This window comes from Homalodisca vitripennis, chromosome 4 (genome assembly GCF_021130785.1).
Source record: "Homalodisca vitripennis isolate AUS2020 chromosome 4, UT_GWSS_2.1, whole genome shotgun sequence".
In the NCBI taxonomy this organism is placed as follows: Eukaryota; Metazoa; Arthropoda; class Insecta; order Hemiptera; family Cicadellidae; genus Homalodisca; species Homalodisca vitripennis.
Window position 1 is genome coordinate 146610799 of NC_060210.1, and position 20327 is coordinate 146631125.

Here is a 20327-nt window from a genome sequence, read left to right on the forward strand (position 1 = left end):
TTGCGTTGTTTTTTAAGAAGAGCTGATCTCCCTACAAGTCTTATTTTGCCTGTCTTCATGGGCTAATAGCGTGTGCGAGGATTGTAAAAAATAGAAAGGAGAATAGTACAATACAGTACAAGACCGGTGGTACTGATAACAAATGCTACGGTCACAGACAGGACATGATCCTGCGCTATCTCTATAACTCAGATCGAAAGTCCGATGTCTTATATTATATACTTATATAATATTATAGTATTATATTTGCCTTTAAAGACAATAACCCAACTTTTAACTTAAATTGTTAAAAGTCGTTTGACAGTCTTACGGCTAAAAACAGTTGTTAATCATTATAATCAGTGGTAAACGCAATCGAAATTCTCTAAAAGTTTAATGATCGTACAGCATTGCTAAACCTTCTGAGATATTCCTTCTAGCAATATTTTGTGCGATTGTGCTTCAAAAGGTTGCAGTTGATTGTTTGGTACGGTACATTGTTACGGTTACAACTGCATGATAAGAATTATATTATTGTGATGTATTGCACTGATAACACTATGAAACTTTTTAGGTAAGAACAGCAATGACAACTGTGAAAAAGCAAGTAGTATATTCCGGTGCGGTAAAGAGGTTAGTAGATGTATACTATTAATACTAGATATAGTGGATATAATTGATTACTATTAACTAACCCGTTAACTAAATGAGATGTCTAAACATTTTTTTGGTTTTATAATAGTAAAGAACTTTAAATGACTGGACAATAACGTATTATAATTCATAACTATTATACTTTCTACTTTAAACCACTAAATCAACATAACTTCCCACTTAAAAAGACCTTTACTCAAACTTTGTATCATTCTCCGTACATACATTGCTACGACATAATAATATGAAAATTAATAAAACATTTAACATCAAAAATATAATCAACAAAGAAAGGTTTTTAAGATTATAGTGTCTATCCCAAACACAGAAGTAAAACCTCCAAACCACTCTCTCGTCACTTCAACATAAAAATTACAATTGATTAACTTAAAGTTGCCATTTAAAACTCTCTGTTACATTCTACAGAAAAATAACACTGTTGTGTATTACTGGTTATTGTTTTTTTTTTTTTTTTTTTTTTTTTTTTTTTTTTTTTTTTTGCTATTTGTTTTTAGTCATAAAGAAATAAAAGTGATAATTTCGTAAAACTCGAAAATTGTACTTACCCGAGAGCTTGAAAGTATTAAACGTGCAAGACCAATTTATCATAAATAGAATTTACGATAACTAATTTTTCGTAGTAAACGTTGAGCTTACTTTTCTGTAACATCGAGCAAAAAGTTACTTCATACTTCTCTTACAAAAAAAATTAATATAATGTTAATAATTAAAGGTGATCTTTTTGCAATTATGAGTATTCTTCGTTATTTTCAAAACAGCGCACACTTTAATAATCTTACAAAAAAATGTGCAAAACCCCTGTTCAAAAACAAATACGTTAAAAACACACAACAAAAAACTTTAACACGGTATAATATGTAGAATATTTATTTGTTTTCATAGAATAAAACATGTATGAAATACATTCTTTATTGTGTCTATAATACATATTAGGGAAATGAACATCAGTTTTATGTTCAACTGTATTATCTAAGTAGCAAAAGTCAACAACCTAATCAATGAAATAGATTTTTTGTCCTCTTTTAATTATTTCCTTGGTAGTTTTATGTACGCTGTGATCAAATTTGCAAAAAAAATGTTAAAATTTAAAATTTTGGTTTTTACTTTTTATTAGTAGTTGGTCAGGTGAATTGTAACAAATGATGCATATAAAATTAAGATATTGTAGATTAAACTTTTAATAAGCAAGAATAAATATAACTATAAAAACTCTTTGATCCGTAATAAAGGAAACCGCCAAAATCTCACGAGAAGAACTTTGTAGAGTTACAAACTACTATGACCACCCTTCACTTACAAATATAATGGTTATACTCGTGTAAGTAGATAGTAATATGGCGGGTTCTGGCGCACTTTTGGGACAGACAGAAAATCAAGGGAAAATACTGTTTAAAGGACAATAAATGAATCTGTAAAATCAAACAGTAAGGGGTTCTAGACCACTTTTGGGACAGACAGAAAATCAATGTAAAATACTGTCCATTGAACCATAAACAAATCTAATAAAAATCTAACAGGAAAGCACGAATGTTAAATAACCGAATCTTTAGCTGGTTTTACTGTTCAATGTTTGCTTCTACATTTATAAGCTGTTTTAATGAAAAAATCAAAAAATCTTAATAAAAAATCTTTATTCTACAAAGTTAATTGTAAACACAGTCTTTATCTTTAATAGTCTTCTTTCCAGTAACAATCAAGTGTAATTTTTCATTTTTGTTTAATTCTTTAATCTTTTTCTCATCCAAAACAGTCAAAAATCTGTTCGGCAAGTGTACTTTACAATCTTCCAACTCGGCAATTATTGTAAACCCGAATTTATCTTTCATTTTCTCTAAATTCAAGATTCTATGTTTTCTTCCTTTCTTCCAATTCATTCAACTTCTTATACTCTTTAAACTTACATTCTCCAATATCATTTAACTCCTTCAAGAACTCCATTTAAATAGAAAAAAAATTTAAAGACGGAAAAAATGAAATTCGCTAACCTTCACTCGAGAAGTCGGGGAGAATGTGAGTAAAACCGCATTCTTTTCAAGAGGTTCTTCGTTTAATTTCTCCAAATGTACTATAAAATCATCGAGGATTTCTGGTTCAAAATCATAAACAAATTCAACATCCAGATAATGAAAAAATACAGGTAATATCTTTTCATAATAAACGTGTGTATCGATACCTACAAACCTAATGTATTCTTTGAAAAGGAAAATAATTTTGTCAATGGTTCCAAGAGATAAGTAAAAATTTTTATTCTGTTTTTCTAAATTCTGTAACAAATTTTGTTTGCTTCTTGTCTCCATATTGCAATTTTGTAAGCAGATTATTCAAATGTGTTAATTTATTTCGAAATTTCTTAGGTTTAGGTCTTTCTAACAAAATTAAATTACAACCTCTACAAACTAAATATCTTTTATCGATAATTTCTCCTCTATTAGAACACTTGTAACAGTTGGCATTATACTCTTCCATTTAAACAAAAAGATTTTTTTATAAATGGAGATTATGGAAACTAAGTCTGCCGAGATATAAATTTTTCAGCGCAAATGTTTGTGTTTACATTTCTACAACAGAGATAAATAGAAATAATTTCATTCTATTGTACAACTATTTAGGATATTATGTGTACGATTACAAAGATTATTCCGGAAGAAATCGAGATATTTTTCATCAGCGAAAGAGTATATTTTTGAAGTTTTAGAAGGAATGAAAGAGAATAATATGAACATCATCAATTATTGTAAAAGACAAAATGAATGATTGTGTCTTTGGTGTAGTGTTGTTAGTGTGCGTGTTTGCGCTATGGGGAATCACATCACATTCAACTTCTACGGTGTCTATTGTTTAGAGACTTGGCCCTGCACTGCTACTGTCCAACCAAGTTAATGGCTAGGAGCTGTAATTCGGGTCTTAGACTCTGGAAATTTTTTTGTTCCCAAGTCTCATTTTTTCTTTGGTAACTACTGTGTAGAAGTTGATGGAGAGATACAATTAGGGAATTTGTGTCGGGTGTTTTTGTAAGTGTAATGTTTGTATTAATGAATGATGTGGAATGATGAATGTAATGAACGAATTAAGGAAGAGAAGGAATGTACGAATTAAGGAAGAGAAGGAATTAAGGAATGAAGTGGAAAGGTGAGGAAGCAAATGGCGCGCCAACCACAGTTGTCATTACTCGGCTTGTTCTATAGTCATTACACTATGGCCACTCGTGTAAAGACTTGTCCCCAACCACTGAACGACAACCATGTCTTCCTCAATAAAAAGCGCGCCTGAAGCTCTGGGATTTGAACCAGAACCTCAGGCTTTGAAGGCAAGCGTCTTACCAACTGAGCTACGGAGAGTCTCGAAAGTTATAAGCTATATCTCTGCTATATAAGTTGTTCAATTAGGAGTGCTAGTTTACAAATTTTATTAATAATTTTTATATTTTCAAAAACAACCACTCAACCGATTTTAATGAAATTTGGTACACATATAGTAAATACTTAACTCTTTCGACTTAACTTATCCATAAGGGTGAAATCATCCCCTATTTCTTATATTCATAAAAAAATAAAATAAAATAATCAGAAAAATCTGAAACTTCAAAAACAAGCGAGTTCAACTTAAAATTTCATGAAAAATAACAAAATTTTCAAAAACTACCCCAATCATCCTTATCTTAAAACTCTTTATATCTCGAGAACTGTTGGAGCTTTTTTGCTGAAATTTGGTATATAGGATCAGTAAATATTAAAGTATTTTTTAAAATCATAACTTCCGGTCCAACCCTTAAGATGACCTTGGAATAGTTTTTTGTTAATATCATCCCCATTTTTTAAGATATTCTTTTGAAATTAAAAATGAATACTTATATCAATGTCTTTAACAATAAATTCTGTAAAGTTGTAGAATTATCCAATGATAATATAGACAATAAGACGATTTTTTCAAAAATTTTACTGAATTTCTTTAATATCGTTTCTTAATCACTTCATAAAGCTAAAAATTTCTCAGAGACAACAACAACATAACAAATCGCGTTTGTAACAGCTTTTTTGAAAATCCATATTGATAATTATATCGTTCTTTGAACCAGAAATATTTGTCAAACTCTTTGTTGTATCAATGACATAAATAGGTCTATTCGCTAAAATTCTTTAGGATTGTAATACATTTCCTTATTATTACAGTAAAACTTTCTTAAAATCTTGATACATCTGATACATGATTCTGAAAAGACCTCCTGAAATGTCTTAAGTTTTGTAATTCATCTGGATAATAAGAACCGTTCAATTTTACTCTGATATTTTTTACATCCAAACTATCAAACTTTGAAGGATTTTTTTCTTGATTATTCTGTCTATCTGTTTGAAAACCTATGATAACGAACTTGGGATTGAAGATATTTCTATAAAATATTTGTGATATCGAACGAATAAGTTGTTCCGGAAATACCTTTTTGTTCAATACATTGCCAATCTAGAAAATTAAACATAATGTTTTGACTTTTTGTAATTTCATCAATCAACCTTATTTTACTCGTGATTTTATAATCAATCATTGGAACTCTAATAAAAAAATCTGTAATTGTTATTTTTCCATCAACAGGCATAACATTTCCAGTTGCAGTCTTCAGAATCACATCATCGTCTTCTGCTCTTATAAAACTTAGATAAAATCCTCCTTTATAGATCGGAATAGTAACATTTTCAAAAAAATCCTAATCCAAAATGAGATAAATTTCCAGCTGCTTCAAAAACACCAAATTTAAAATCTGATTCAAAGCCATTAGAAGTTTGAGAAATAACATCACTTTTTGAATACGAAATAGTTCCTTTAATTGTGCTTAATTGGCCACAGTTTTCGACTTCTTCTATCAATTTATTGTGTTTTCTTACTTCAATCTTAGAAAATAAAAAACGTATAAAAATTATCGATTAATCTAATATTATCTGTTCCAAGATATGCTTGACCATCTTGTTTTGTTAAAGTTCCAGAAATATAAAACTGGAAGTTAGACGAGCCAAAAGTTATCTCAAAATCAATATTAAACTCAGTTCTTTTATTCGGTTCATTCAAATGTTGTTTACTAATTGGATAGAAATTTTTAAACTCCGCCCTTTCAATATCACTAGCATATTTTCTGTAGTCCGCCATTTAATAAGAGAAAAATTTAGAAATTTTAAACATCATGTATCATTTTTTCATCGATCTAATGTACGTTTTTATAAGAAAAGATATAAATTTTAGTAAAATAATTAAAAAAGATTAGAGTCATTTTTAATGATCTACTTCGTCATATTCAGGATTCTCTTCCTTAAATTTTGCGATCTCGGTCACATATTTCAATAAAATCTGCACAGGATAGTAACCGCTATCTATAATATTGTTCCAATCAACTGTATCTTTATTTTCATCCAAAAACTTTTATACTCAAGTGTTGATAGAGACAAAGAACAGACATATGATCTTTTAATTGATAATGTATAATTTTTCTTGAATGAACTCTGATGATAAAGTTTGATATTTTAGCAATGTTATAACCAATTCAATTTGTTTACGTATAATCTCATCATATCTTCGGATAATTCATATTTTTGAGAATGTCATCCCAATGTTCTTTTTTCAAATCTCTTTCGTGTTGCATGATAAAAAGATCGAAAGCACTGTAAATGTCCCGCCATCTCTATTTATTAAGAAAAAAATTTCAAAATCAAGTTTTTATAAATTGGCTCTTTTTTGAAGTTACATTCAGCACATTTTTCCAGAAATTCTTTCTTAACTCCGTTAATGTTTGCATAGTATTTTATATCGTTTGTGGCAGTTTTCTCTTTGCACCTCACACAGTATATGAGCGCCATTTATATAAGGAAAATTAGTCATCGTAACCACCTACTCCATTAAATCTGTTGTCGATGTTTTCAAAAGTTTTATCGACATCTTCTTTAAATTTATTAAAGTTTTCTTCTAGTTTATTTACTTTATCGAGATATAAAGAGTATCGATCATCTATACTTTTAAGTAATTCATTATTATGTGTTATTTTCTCATTGAAACGTGTATCAAAATCTTTAAAAAAGTTTACTTCCTCATTGAAATGTGTATAAAAATCTTCCAGAATTTTGTTAATTACTTCACCAACTAATACATTAACATCATTTTTTATATGTATTAAAGTTTTCTTCTAGTTTATTTACTTTATCAAGTAATTCACCAACATCGTCTACTGATCTTTTACTTCTTTCATCAAGTTTTTCATAGACTTCTGTTGTAAATCTTTAACATGCTGTTTATGATTCTCATAATTTTGTTTTAGTTCATTAAACATTTTAATAGGATCTTCTAATTGAATCATTACAACAACATCAAATGGATTAATTCCTTTACTATAACACCGCTAATTCTTTTCCTTTAAAATCTAAGGCATTTTTAACATTCGGATCATGTAAATCAACAATATCGATGTTTTCTGATAATTTTAGAGGTTTTAAAATTTGTTCTTTAACAACAACATCATGTTTGTCAATACCAGGTCGAACACCGACAATTCTTTTCTTATTAGCCAAACTAACATAATTCTTTTCAACTTTGATCGCTTCAGTAATTTCATCAGCTTTTTCGATGTGAGACATTAAATTGGTAAATAATTTTTTTTACACCATCATCAACTTCTTTTTTCCAATGTTTTTATTTTATCAGCAACTTCATTTGAACTCATGAAATTTGCAAGTTTGTTATCATATTCTGCTTTAAAATCTTCAATCTCGACAGCAAACATATCTGAATCTGGAAGGTTTTTGTAATAAATTTTCTAACTTGTTATCAAACTCATTTCTCAAACTATTAAAATTGAAACTATTATCTACATTTTGAATAATTTGTGTACCAAATACGTCAAAAATATTTGTGAATCCATATTTATTAAGCAATAATTTGTTAACAACTTCTTTAAAATCTTACCATTACTCAGTTCATTTGAACACAAAAACACATAAATGACCACAAAATTGGGGGATCTTTGTAGTCTTGAATTTGAGAATCGTTATAATAAAACGCTTGATTTTTTTCAAATATTTAATCAATTCTATAGGTGGTTTGTCCTCAATTCTTCCATACGAATCAAAATAATATGCATTCTTATCATTTTTATAATAACAAATCCAATGTGTTCCACTTCCCATAATCGAGTCTAAATTCACAATTCCACATTCAAAATTTCTTAACTTTTTCAGGTAATGTATCTCTCATGAAGATTCCTCTAAAATGTTTAATATTTTTGCAGATTTCTTCCAATTCCCCGAATGTTAAAGGTTTAAATTTTTTTTTCAATGTTTGATTTCACGTAATTCAAAGTTTTTTTTCATCTAATCCAGATCCTGTAACATCTTCCAACTCTTTATCTAACCAATTTAAAAATGTTTTCGAACAATAGGAATCACATCCTTTTTAACGATTGGAGCAGCTTTACGAACATAAGGAACAACATTTTTAACAACTGGAATATTTTCTCCAAAATCTAATAAATCTTTCAAAAGTCCACCATTTTTAAGTTCTTTCAACTGATTATAAAGAAAATTCTATTCTGACACCTTTATCGTTTTTTCTTTATGTTTTTCGAAGTTTATTGTATTGTCTATTTGTTAAAAATATCTTATCTTCGCCATTTTTTAGTTGATCTATTTTAAATTGAATACTAACGGGTATTTTCTTCTTAAAAGCGGATTTTATTTTTTCTTTCTGATTTTTGCTGAAATTTACGTTCACCTCCATTTATATAGTTAAAATTTCAAGTTCTCTTCGATTTCCCATTCCTAGTTTTCTCTTCAAAAACATTGCTCCAGCTGTTGGAAGCGCAACAAATCTTTCACCTAAACTAGCATCTTTTGATAAAAATCTATCCATTGCCTTATCTTGCAAAACTTTATCTGCGATATGTCTGGAATTTGTGTCTCTATGTTTTGCATAAAAAATATCGTGTTCCATAGCAGCTTGATCTAATTTATTTATACCAGTATCTCCTCTTTTTAGTCTTTTTTTCGAGTTTTGTGCCAGGCCCCAGATACTGATAAGTTGGTACGTGTAATTCAAAAGGTAAATTGTTGATAAAATCATTCAAAAGTCCGCTACCTTCAATCATAGATGAACTTATTGCCGGAAAAACTCGTTTTAAATATTTAATTCCATCAGGTTTTTCAATCATTTCATCAAGTTTGTTCGAAATAAAATCTTTAATCGCTTTCTTTTCGTTCAAAAAATTGTTGTTTCCAGCCTTTTCTTGAGCATAAATATAATTAATAATTCCATCGAGTTTTGTCAAATCGTCGATATATCTGTATTCAATCTTATTATCACTGTATTTTTCTCACACCTGATCCTTCGATTCTTTTTTTCCCAAATTGGTTTAATCAAATTGAGATATTTTTTACCTTTACTTGACTTTGGTTTCTTAGTTGATGGATCATTATTTTTGTAAATTGAATCAGATTTCCATAAAATTTCAGTATACTTTTTCAAGTCTTCTTCAGAATATAAACCGTCTTTTGGAACATCAGTGGCCTGTTAATAATCTCCATAAACCTTGAGTTCCTTCATATGTTTTTTCATTAATAAATGATATCATTATGCTCAAAATTCACGGGCAAATTTCCAATCATAAAACTTTTCTTTTTTCTGTCCCAATACAAACCAAATTTATCATCCTTTGCTCTAGGAAGAAATTTGTTTACCAATTTCACCAATTATTATATCCGTTGTTCCAGGACTTATTGGTTCAACTATGGTAGAGTCTTCAATGATTCGAGGTCTAAATGGTGTTGAAGATGGTAATTTTGGCAATTCAAACTCAGATTCTGGAATCGAAATATCAGCAAATTGTCGTACAACTGGAACCAAATTCATTAAATTTTGATTATCGCTTAAAACATTTTCAATTTTGCCCTCAACATTTTTTTATTGCAGAAGTTACAGGTTGATTAATTTTTTGAATAAATTCTTGTTCTTTTTCATCAATTCGAATCTGTTCTTTAAATTCTTTGATTAATTTCTTTTCTATTTGATCAAGTTTTTTTCGCTTCTTCAGAAGTTACGTTCGCCATTTATTTAGGAAAAATTTTGAAACGTGGAAACGTAAAAACGTGAACGTGGAACGTAAAAAACGTGAACGTGGAACGTGGAAAACGTGAACGTGGAAACGTGAACACGGAACGTAAAACGTGAACGTGGAACGTAAACGTGAACGTGGAACGTAAAAAACGTGAACGTGGAACGTGGAAACGTGAACGTGGAACGTGACACGGAACGTAAAACGTGAACGTGAACGTGGAACGTAAAACATGAACGTGAAACGTAAACACGAACGTAAAACATGAACGTGAAACACGAACGTGAAACATGAACGTGAACGTGGAACGTGAACAGATTTACCGTTTTTCTGTTATTTTCATAATGTAAATAAAAATTAAAGATAAATATAAAAATAATTGTAACAAATATTTTATCGAGACCACTGAGCAGCATTTATATTAGAAAATTTATTCAAATATATTACCATTTTTTAGGCTTCAAAGTTAGATTAATTGTTAAAAATCCATAGTCTTCTTTCCAAATTTTATCACACACAATTCATTAAAGTGGTTAAAACTCATATCAGATCCCACATAATTGTTGTAAATCTTTCTCGAATAGTGATCGTCTTGCTTAAAAAAAACACACAACATATTCAGGTTATTTCTTATAACTTGTTTATCAACCTTTGAAAAGCATTGGGAAAGATAGATACAAGATATGTTTTTTGTGACGGGACATTACGAAATATTCCTTAATAACGTCCTGATTTTCCAAAATACAATCATCAAAAAACGATTAAAGAATTCGGTTTACATTCGCTTAACGGAACTATGTCCTCTGAAGCATTATAAAAATATGATATTTTCTTACTTAAGTTCTTCTCAATATTTTCAAATCTTTCTTGTAATTTTTTTATAGGCGTCTTGTTCTAAAGATTTACTAAAAACATACAAATTGGAATAAGGAATCAACCTATTGTAGATAAAAATTCAATAATAAAGTTGTTTTTTCCACATCCACTTGAAACCAACAATTAACAATCTGATTGGTTGATCTTTCTTATTTTCTTCAAACGTTTGAAGTTTTATCTGATCTTTTTGCTTTAAAAATTTCTCCATTTAAATAGAAGATTTTCAATCTTGAAGCAACGCTTGCGAAAATGAAGCAGTTCAAGTTGACTTCAGAAAGCTCTAAATTAGTTTTAAAACTTGGAACATCCTATACACTTAGAGGAAGAATCAAATTATTTTTATCGGTTTAAGCGGTTTTTATTCTGGACAATTTTGTAATAAATATTAGTGAAAGTTCTCCTTATTGTATAGGATTTAGTGAGAAGAACATAACAAAATACTATGGTTTTAAACAAAGGATATTATACTTTCGATCAAATAAAAAATTCCCTTAAAAATTATCTGAAAACATTCAAACAATCAGATAAATCTTTAAACTTTGACGAAAACAAGTTTGAAATGCAAAAAAATTATCTCTCTAATAAAATTCAAATAAAATCACCAGTAAGAATAATGTTTTTCAGCAATTATTGTAGAATTGTTAGGGTTTGTTCAAGAAACTATTGAGCCAAATCAGGTATATTTAGGAAATAAAACGCCAAAATTTAGACCGTTCGATGTAATTGAAGTGCACTGCAATCTCGTTGAACCTAATTTTGAAAATCATACCGAACATTTACACAAAGAATCTGAAATTTTGTACACATTTTTCCCAAATGTTGCTTATGGATCAAAAATCAGTGAAAAACCGAATGAAATCGATTATATTCCAATTAGAAAAAATATGAAAAGAATTCAAAAAATCGTTCTGACTATTCAAGACTCTGAAGGAAATCTATTAAATAATGAGAGTAAAACAACAATATATTTTAGATTGTCGAAAGAATGATGAATCAAGGGGGAACGAATCGTTCTTACCTTCAAATTTTCAAGAAAACAACTTTTGAATGTATAAATTACAAGAGTCTATCCATAGACCCCTTAACAATCTTCATCCTGACCCTGTTTTTATCAATGAATCTGGACTTTATACTGAAATAAAAATTACTAGTTAAATTTTATTTCTATCTAAATGGAGTCAGTTGTAGACCTACTCAATAATCAACTAAAATTCAATAACAAACATATCTTTACGATTGTTGACGAAAACAATGTGATCTGGTTTAAGGCTAAAGACGTAGCAAAAATTCTAGAATATGAAAAATACTATGCAAACGATCAGAATAAACGTTGACGAAGATGATAAAAACTTCTATTTTTAATCTAAATATAAGGGGGGCTATAAATAGCTTACCTTCAAAACTTCCAAAATAACACTTGTTTTCGTTAATGAATCTGGACTTTATTCTTTAATTTTGAGATCGCATAAAACCAGAAGCGAAATTGTTTAAAAATTGGGTTACGAAAGAAGTAATTACCTTCCATTAGAAAATATGGTGAGTACAAACTCAAAAAACGAAAATAAGCAGTTAAAAGATGAAATAAAACAGTTACAAATTTCAAGGTCAAATGAAAATCCTTGAAAATAGAGAATCAAGAATTGCGAATGGAATTAATGAAGAGAGATATGATATGTAAAAATTTTGATAAGAAAAAAGCACCATGTTTTTGTATTAATTAAGAAGAATCACATGTGGGAATATCCTTATTACGTTATCAGAGCTCAAAAGAGAGAAATACCGAAAAGATTGAAAGAACTTGAAATTGATTACCCAGAAATGGAAATTTTATTAAGACAAGGAGATCCAAATAGTATAAATCTCTACAACCAAATGAAAGAATCTTTGAATATTTTATACAACGGAAATCATTTTACTACAAATATGGCAGACATCTCGACTGATTTATAGAATATCTAAATTACACGATGAAAATGTTTCTAAATTTTACTAAAAACTCTCGATTTATTATATTTTGTTTGTAAATGTTTAGCATAACTAGGTAACGCATTGTAGAATTCTTTTTTCATATTCACAAGGCATTTCGTTTTTTATAACTTTCGCTGAAAAATTTTTTTTAGCACAATCTTTGCAAAAAGCATCTTTTCTATCTTTACTATACTGCCAGTTATTAAATTCAGAAATATTTTTTAATTTCTTTACAAAAGTAACACTTTTTCTCTTCTAAAGTTAATTTGTTCATTTTAACGTATAATTCCTTACAATAACAGTCTTTTCTATTCCTCTTCTTGACACTTTGTACATTTCTTTTGAGACTCCATTTATATAGAAAAAAATTATTACACGATGAAAATGTTAAAACTCTTGAATTATGATATTTTGTTTGTAAATGTTTTTGATAATTATTTAACCATTTTATAGTTCTTCCACATTCACATTGAGTATCTTCATAATATAATCTATGGTGATTCTTCTTTACACAATCTTTACAATATGAGTCCTTTCTATCTCTACTATAGTGATCACTATTAAACTCTGAAATTTTTTTAGTTTCTTTACATTTAAGACATTCTTTTCTCTTCCAAAGTTAATTTTTCTATTTTATCATACAGCTCTTTATGATATACTTCCTATAACAATCTTTACAATTATAAATAATTCCATCTTTTCTACTTTTATCTTTATAAAAAGCTTCAAAACCTTTATTTCTTTGCACATTGAACATTTCTTTTGAGCCTCCATTTATATAGAAAAAAATCTTTGACTTTCTTTCTCAATTCATATTCATAAAACTTTTCCGGTTATTTCTTCATTATTTAAATCTTTTATACTATAAGTTACAGGATCTGTGTTATTAATTTGATAAATCACAAAGATTTCTCTTGACCAATTGTTCTTATATTTGTTCGAAAATGTTTGTTTTTTACTAACAATTCTTTACATGATCATTGACTTTAAATTTAGTTTTCGTGTGAATTTCAGGTGGAACATACTTGAAAACGGTCTCTCTAATAACTCCTTTTCTGCATCCTTATCTACGTCTTTCGGTTTCATTTTGATTGTGCTGTGAACTGTATCGTTATAATTGTTTACGATTTCTTGAAGAATATCGAATCCATTTAAAGTTTTTATTAATCTCAAAAATTACTTTCATTCTCTCATTTTGAGTTCTGTTATATCTCTCTACAATACTACTTGATTTCTCTTCGTTTTCAGTATGATAAATCTTAATGTTGTATTTTTCTCAAAACATCGTTAAATTCTTTATTTTTAAACTCTAAACCCTTATCTGTATGAAGTAGGTTAGGAGGTTTGTGATTGATCCTTATGGCATCTTTTACTATATCTTCGAAAGCTTTTGAAATATCCTTGCCGTTTTTTCTTCTTTTGATAGCTCTTGACCAAGCATATTTTGAGAAAGTATCAATAACATTTAACATATACTTAAATCCATCATTTTGATCTGAATAGTTAGACATTATATAACTAAATCTGCTGCCCATAAATCGTCAATTCCTAATGTTATAATTTTTCTCTTTTTAAACTTTTTTCGTACTGGTGCATGAATTTCTCGAGCTTCAATCCTCTATCTCATCTTTAGTCTTCAATTCTTTCTTTACTTGTTTTTCATAAGGATTCTTTATAAATTTACTCTTATTTGTCTTACATTTTGAACATTTTGCTGCAATTCTATACAATCCGTTTTGAGTTTGAACAATTTTTGAATCTATATTTTTTTCGTTTTCTTTTTACACATTGTGTGACAGTGAATTAAATCATCTTCCATTTACATATCAAAGTTTCCAAGTTTATTTAATTCGTCTAATATATCAGATTATTGCTTCATTTTTATAGCCATACGGTACTGTATCGATCTTATTTTTCTAGGACAATTCTCTTATCATCTTTAGCGTTCAGTGCCAGCTTGTTTATGGTAACAGTGTACAACTCATGTTTATAACTTTTGATGACTGTCATCTCCCTAAATTCTTCTTTATCTTCGAACAAACATCTCTTCAAGTTTTCGATATTTATTGTTTTATTTACAACGCTTCTCTTAATTCCTTTACACCTAACTGGGTTTTTATCTTAGATATTTGTACGAGTACATCTTAGACCTTAAACCACAAAATTCTTCTAAAACTTCGCTATTTAACTCATCCTTTGAATTTCCCTATTACCTTCTTATTTTTAGTAGTGAAACATTCATGATCTTTTGGATAATCACTTGTATCAAAGTCATCTATAATTTTCTTTAATAATTTTAAAAGGATCTCGTTTCAATTCTAGAAAATAACTGTCTGTATCCATGTAACACAGATTCAAATCTGGATCAAACTTCTTTAATTTTGTTGTAATAAAACTCGTACATTAGCAATTTTGAGAGGTCGAGAACTGAAAAATCCTATGTAAATCGGTTTGTTAAATTTAACCTTTTGTTTGTACATGTGACTCGCTATACAGTTGTCGTCAAAGATGTTAAAGCATTTGAAAATTTGTTTTCTTAGCTTGTTTCATTGAAAATTCTTCATTTCCAAGCTTAATATCACATCTGTTTCTCACATTTTCCATAGATTTTCCAAACACACTGAGTTGTTCATCAGCTTGTAAAAGTCCTTTTCAAAGTCGCTTGTAGCTTTGGTTCTCATGTTTGTGGTAAAATCAATGTATTCTTTATAAAAGGCTTCTGATCGAATGCTATAACTCTATTCACATGTTTTCAAAATCATACCTTGTTTCCAAATAGATCTTCAAATTTTCTCGAATGAACACGTATCAGTATTTCAATCCGTAGCAGTTGTGCAAAGTTTGTTTTTAAAATGTTCTGGAAGCAAGAGGTAAATCCTTGTGATGTTCGTGTAAATTCGTTGGATATCCAAGATCAACTTCGAGAATATAGCCATAATCTCGTCGCCAGTGAGTTCCAAAATTGTTTTCTTTCCATTCTTGTATGTTTGTGTAGTTTTTGGATCCATCTTCGAGAATATCACTAAATCTTCGTCAGTTATGTTTTGCATTTACTTGGCCATCCACCATAAACGGCAGTTTTGCATTAGGCCATACAATAAAGTTATTATCAAACGTATAACAAATAGTTTTCGGGCTTTGTCTTATCAAAATCTTTTAAATATTTGTTTATTTGCTTTCACATATCGTTTAATACACTGAGAAATGCCTCCGCGAATGCCTTTTTCAATCATCAAATACATATTATAATCGTTAATTAGCTGAAGCTCAATTTTCGTTAATTTTAACATTGCGTCCCATGCGAGACTGGGAGCTGTTAGATAGTGTGCCGGATCGAGTTTATAACAATTAAGGCAAAATGTTTCTGAAATTTTCGAATATATCAGCAAGCAATAAAACATCTTGGATATTGTACAAATCAGAGTAATTTCCAAGATTTTTTCTCTTTTAATTTGTTCCAAAACGCTCAAGTAGTGTTGATAATCTTTCTCAGATATGCTCTCATCTGTCAAAAGTGAATAGAAATCTTGAATTCTTTAATTCTTCTGTGTAATCAAGTTTTTCAATACTATCGATAAATTCATAGGGAAATATTCCTTTTCCTGACAATATTTTAAAAATCTCTTCTTTGTCATTTGGCTGTCTTTCTATAATTTCATTCAATATTCTTCCATCCTGTATAAAATGATTTGTATGTTTGAAGTCTTCTTTCTTTAAATTTTTCGCTAATTTTTCGATAGATGACGCCATGAATCTAAACGTGTCTACGAAAGAGAATTTTATGAACTTTCTAGGTTTGTCACCATCAAAATTCATACCCGTATCCAGAATTTACAGAGTAATTTATATATCGTTCATCGGTGTTTGCAATCAAATCAACATTACCGTATTGTTTTGCCAATTCTTTATGTACAAATGCGTATCGTAATTAGACATATTGTGACAGAAAACGGGAATATTCTGAGGAAATTTCAAATTCAGATTACAAATTCTATGAGCTGCACCTCGAAATTTTCCAGTCAAATGACAGTGATCTCTGCATTTTTTGAATGCATCATAAGCAGAAACTCCAATTATCTGGTAAAAACCTAAAGTTTTTTCAGTGTCTTGATACGATATTTCTTCACAAATTGTGGCAAAGATTTGAATTTTGATACGAAATTTCTTCTTCGTCAGTCAATTTCATGGGCTTCATGTTCTTTGAATTATATTTTTTAGCTATGTACTTCGATAATTTATTGAGTTCTTCAAACAATTTTGCAGGAACGTTCGGCAACTCTTCTTCATTTTTTGCTCGATAACATATCGGCTTGTACATACGATTGGTCACATTAGACACTAAATATAGAGTAAAACCATAAGGAATATGCTTCTGAATCTTGGTTGTAGTCGATTTTTTGCGGATTGTTTTTGCATGTGGGAATCTTCTCTAATATGCTTTCAAAATCCATATAAATAACGTACGGATGGCTAAATTTCTTTTGGTAATTGGTAAATTTAGTTGTTTGACCCGGAAACGGCATAATTGGCTTGCAAACTTCATGTTGCTTACAAATTTCTAAATGATCTGCTAAATCTCCCAGATTTGTAGAAATGGCTTAAACATCTTCTACATAGCAATTTTTTATGTTCGTGTTTAGATAACTGAGAACTCACTAATCTATTTAAATCAGTTATCAAAACAAAATGGGGATTTGTCTTCTTGTTTTACATACAGTAGATCAATATTTAATTCTGCATCATATTTTTTCAGAAAATTTTGTAACGGAAACAACCTTAATACTTTCATCAAAACTGTAGACATTGATAGACATTTTTGGATATTTGTACTTGGAATTGTAACTTCGTTTCTCAAATAATTGTATATCTTTTAAGGACATTGGATACTCGAAACCTGAAAATATCTCGTCATTTACAAATTTTTTATATTGTTTTGATCTTTCGCAGTCTCTTTCGGGGTTTTTCAATAGCACATCGGATAGAATAAATAAAGCAATAATCATCTTTATTTTTGATATTTATACAAGCTTTTTTTATCTTGATTTTCTTTGGCAAATCGATATATGATCCTGCGTTCATCATTTCGTGTTTGTTAAGGCTCAAAACTAGTTGTTTGCAGCTTTTAAATGTCCATCCCAGAACCCTTTATTTGGATGATTTGTCTGTTCTCGATGTGTTAATTTATTAAATTGGCTTAGTAATAAAGTCGTTTACGTCAAATATTTCGTCTGATTTTATAGTAAAGTACATTGGACACGTTTGTGTTTCACCGTTCACTAAAGTTCGTTCGTATTCGCATTCTAAAGATAAATAACCTTTCATATTTTTAAACGGTTTCTTGAAATTTTTCTATTAAACTTTTAATCTCTGGCCTCATAATTGATAGATATTTGTAAATTGACATGAACTTATCGTTTAAATTCGTTAAAAATGTATTGCTTGAAAAGACCGTGTATTGAGGATAAAACTTCTACATCAATGATATTTTCGGATTTTACTTTAAGAGTTTTATCAATTTCTTCGATCATTTCAGACTTGTTTTATCGTTAGTACCGATAGCCAACTTTTCAGCTATTGAATGAAGTTTTTCATCATTAAATAGGTCGAGATTTTTCTTTTCAACTTTTGAAATTTCTCTTTAATTCACGTAATTTTCTCAATATTAAACATGTTTTCGTGATCGGCAATTTTATTTTCTCTAGCCCACTGTCTTAAATAATTTAGTTCTTTATTATAAATTTTCTTTGTTCTTCAAATGATTTTTCGAATTGTAATGACGAGTATAGTGATGTTCAAAAATGTCTTTTTTGCAGTATGGGCACTCTATCTTTTTCCGCTCCATATTTAAAGAGCAAAAATTTGTAAACTAAAATTTTGAGAAGTGGTGATTTTTGTGACAACTTGACACAAATCAGCACAATTTCTGGTCAAATGTTTTTCAGATTGTTCTATTTAAAGAGCAAAAATTTGTAAAATTAAATTTTAAGAAGTAGTGATTTTTGACACAAATCAGCACAATTTCTGGTCAAATGTTTTCAGATTGTTCTATTTGTTATAGAAAAATCTTTTAACTAAATTTAGTTAAAGGATTTTTCTATAATAAATGGCAGCGCTGTTACAAGAGTTGAATAAGGTTGGTGAACTAAGATTCAAAGAATATAAGAAATTAGTGGAATTGGAAGAAAAAAAGATATATAGAATCTTGAATTTGGAGAAAATGAAAGATAAATTCGGGTTTACAATAATTGCCGAGTTGGAAGATTGTAAAGTACACTTGCCGAACAGATTTTTGACTGTTTTGGATGAGAAAAAGATTAAAGAATTAAACAAAAATGAAAAATTACACTTGATTGTTACTGGAAAGAAGACTATTAAAGATAAAGACTGTGTTACAATTAACTTTGTAGAATAAAGATTTTTTTATTAAGATTTTTTGATTTTTTTCATTAAAACAGCTTATAAATGTAGAAGCAAACATTGAACAGTTAAAACAGCTAAAGATTCGGTTATTTAACATTCGTGCTTTCCTGTTAGATTTTATTAGATTTGTTTATGGTTCAATGGGACAGTATTTTACATTGATTTTCTGTCTGTCCCAAAAGTGGTCTAGAACCCCTACTGTTTGATTTTACAGATTCGTTTATTGTCCTTTAAACAGTATTTTCCCTTGATTTTCTGTCTGTCCCAAAAGTGCGCCAGAACCGCCATATTACTATCTACTCGTGTATACTCAGTTAAAAAGTTTGCTTTTTCCTTTTTATTAGTTGGTCAGGTGAATTGAAACAAATGATAGATATAAAATTAAAATATTTTAGATTAAACTTGTAATAAGCAGGAATAAATATAAATAATATATAATGGTTATACTCGTGTATACTCAACGGTAGTACTACTAACATTTTGTTGACTCCTATATAAGACGTCTTAAAATTATATTTTTAGTTATTGACTGCAGATACACTACGACATAATTTCTTTGATATCCACCAAGGTTTTATTTTCTTTTTAATTCTAAAACAACATCACGGAGTCTGTTCGGGAGTTGAGATTCTTTATTATATTTATGTATAGTCTATACCTCCCTTCGGTGTCTTAAGCTGTAGTGAAACGACTTCGTGTTTTTCATATGACAATGTGACTTTTACGGTCTTATTCTTTATATTGATGTATTTGGATATAGGTACATAATTTAAAACGATAAATCATAAAAACATTTCAGATTCTATCACCTATAGAAATATCGACTAAAAATAAAATTGTAAACCTTCATGAGGTTGAATTTTGTTTTTATAAGGTTATAAACAATATGGCCGCCAGTACAGCCGGCTCTTATTGTGTAAGTTTAGTTTTCAATTGATTTGATCTAACTATCTACTAATTGTCCGTTAATTATTGTGTTGTGTGTTTCAGAATAACATCATTTTGGTCTGAAAACAATACTCTGATAAGATCATATTTTAACATAAAAATTGTATTAAAAACCCTATTGTGTACTCGTCTTTCATTATTTTTCCTTGGAACCATTCTGATATTTAGATAAATGAGTATAAAGTCGAACTCCATCAGTTATCCAATCAAACTCCTCGAAGTGATAAGGATGTCCCATCCAGTCTTATTACTTAATACAGTAAGACTGTTATATCTTTTATTCAATAAGAACATTCATAATACATTATATCTTACGGCAAGCCCATTGGGCCGACTTCTTTTTGGTTGGTTCGCGTGTATGAACGTATGTATTCTCTTTTAT

The 20327-nt window shown here is 29.1% G+C and overlaps 1 protein-coding gene across 1 annotated transcript in view; it reads left to right on the forward strand.

Moving 5' to 3' along the window:
* Positions 1 to 20070, forward strand: part of LOC124361501 — a 32461-nt gene extending 12391 nt beyond the window's left edge. Inside the window, exons 6-7 of the mRNA XM_046815558.1 lie at positions 554 to 612; positions 19988 to 20070. Coding sequence (XP_046671514.1) covers positions 554 to 612; positions 19988 to 20008 — 80 coding nt within the window. The 3' untranslated portion in view covers positions 20009 to 20070. The remainder of the gene's footprint in view (positions 1 to 553; positions 613 to 19987) is intronic.
* Positions 20071 to 20327: the final 257 nt, after the last annotated feature.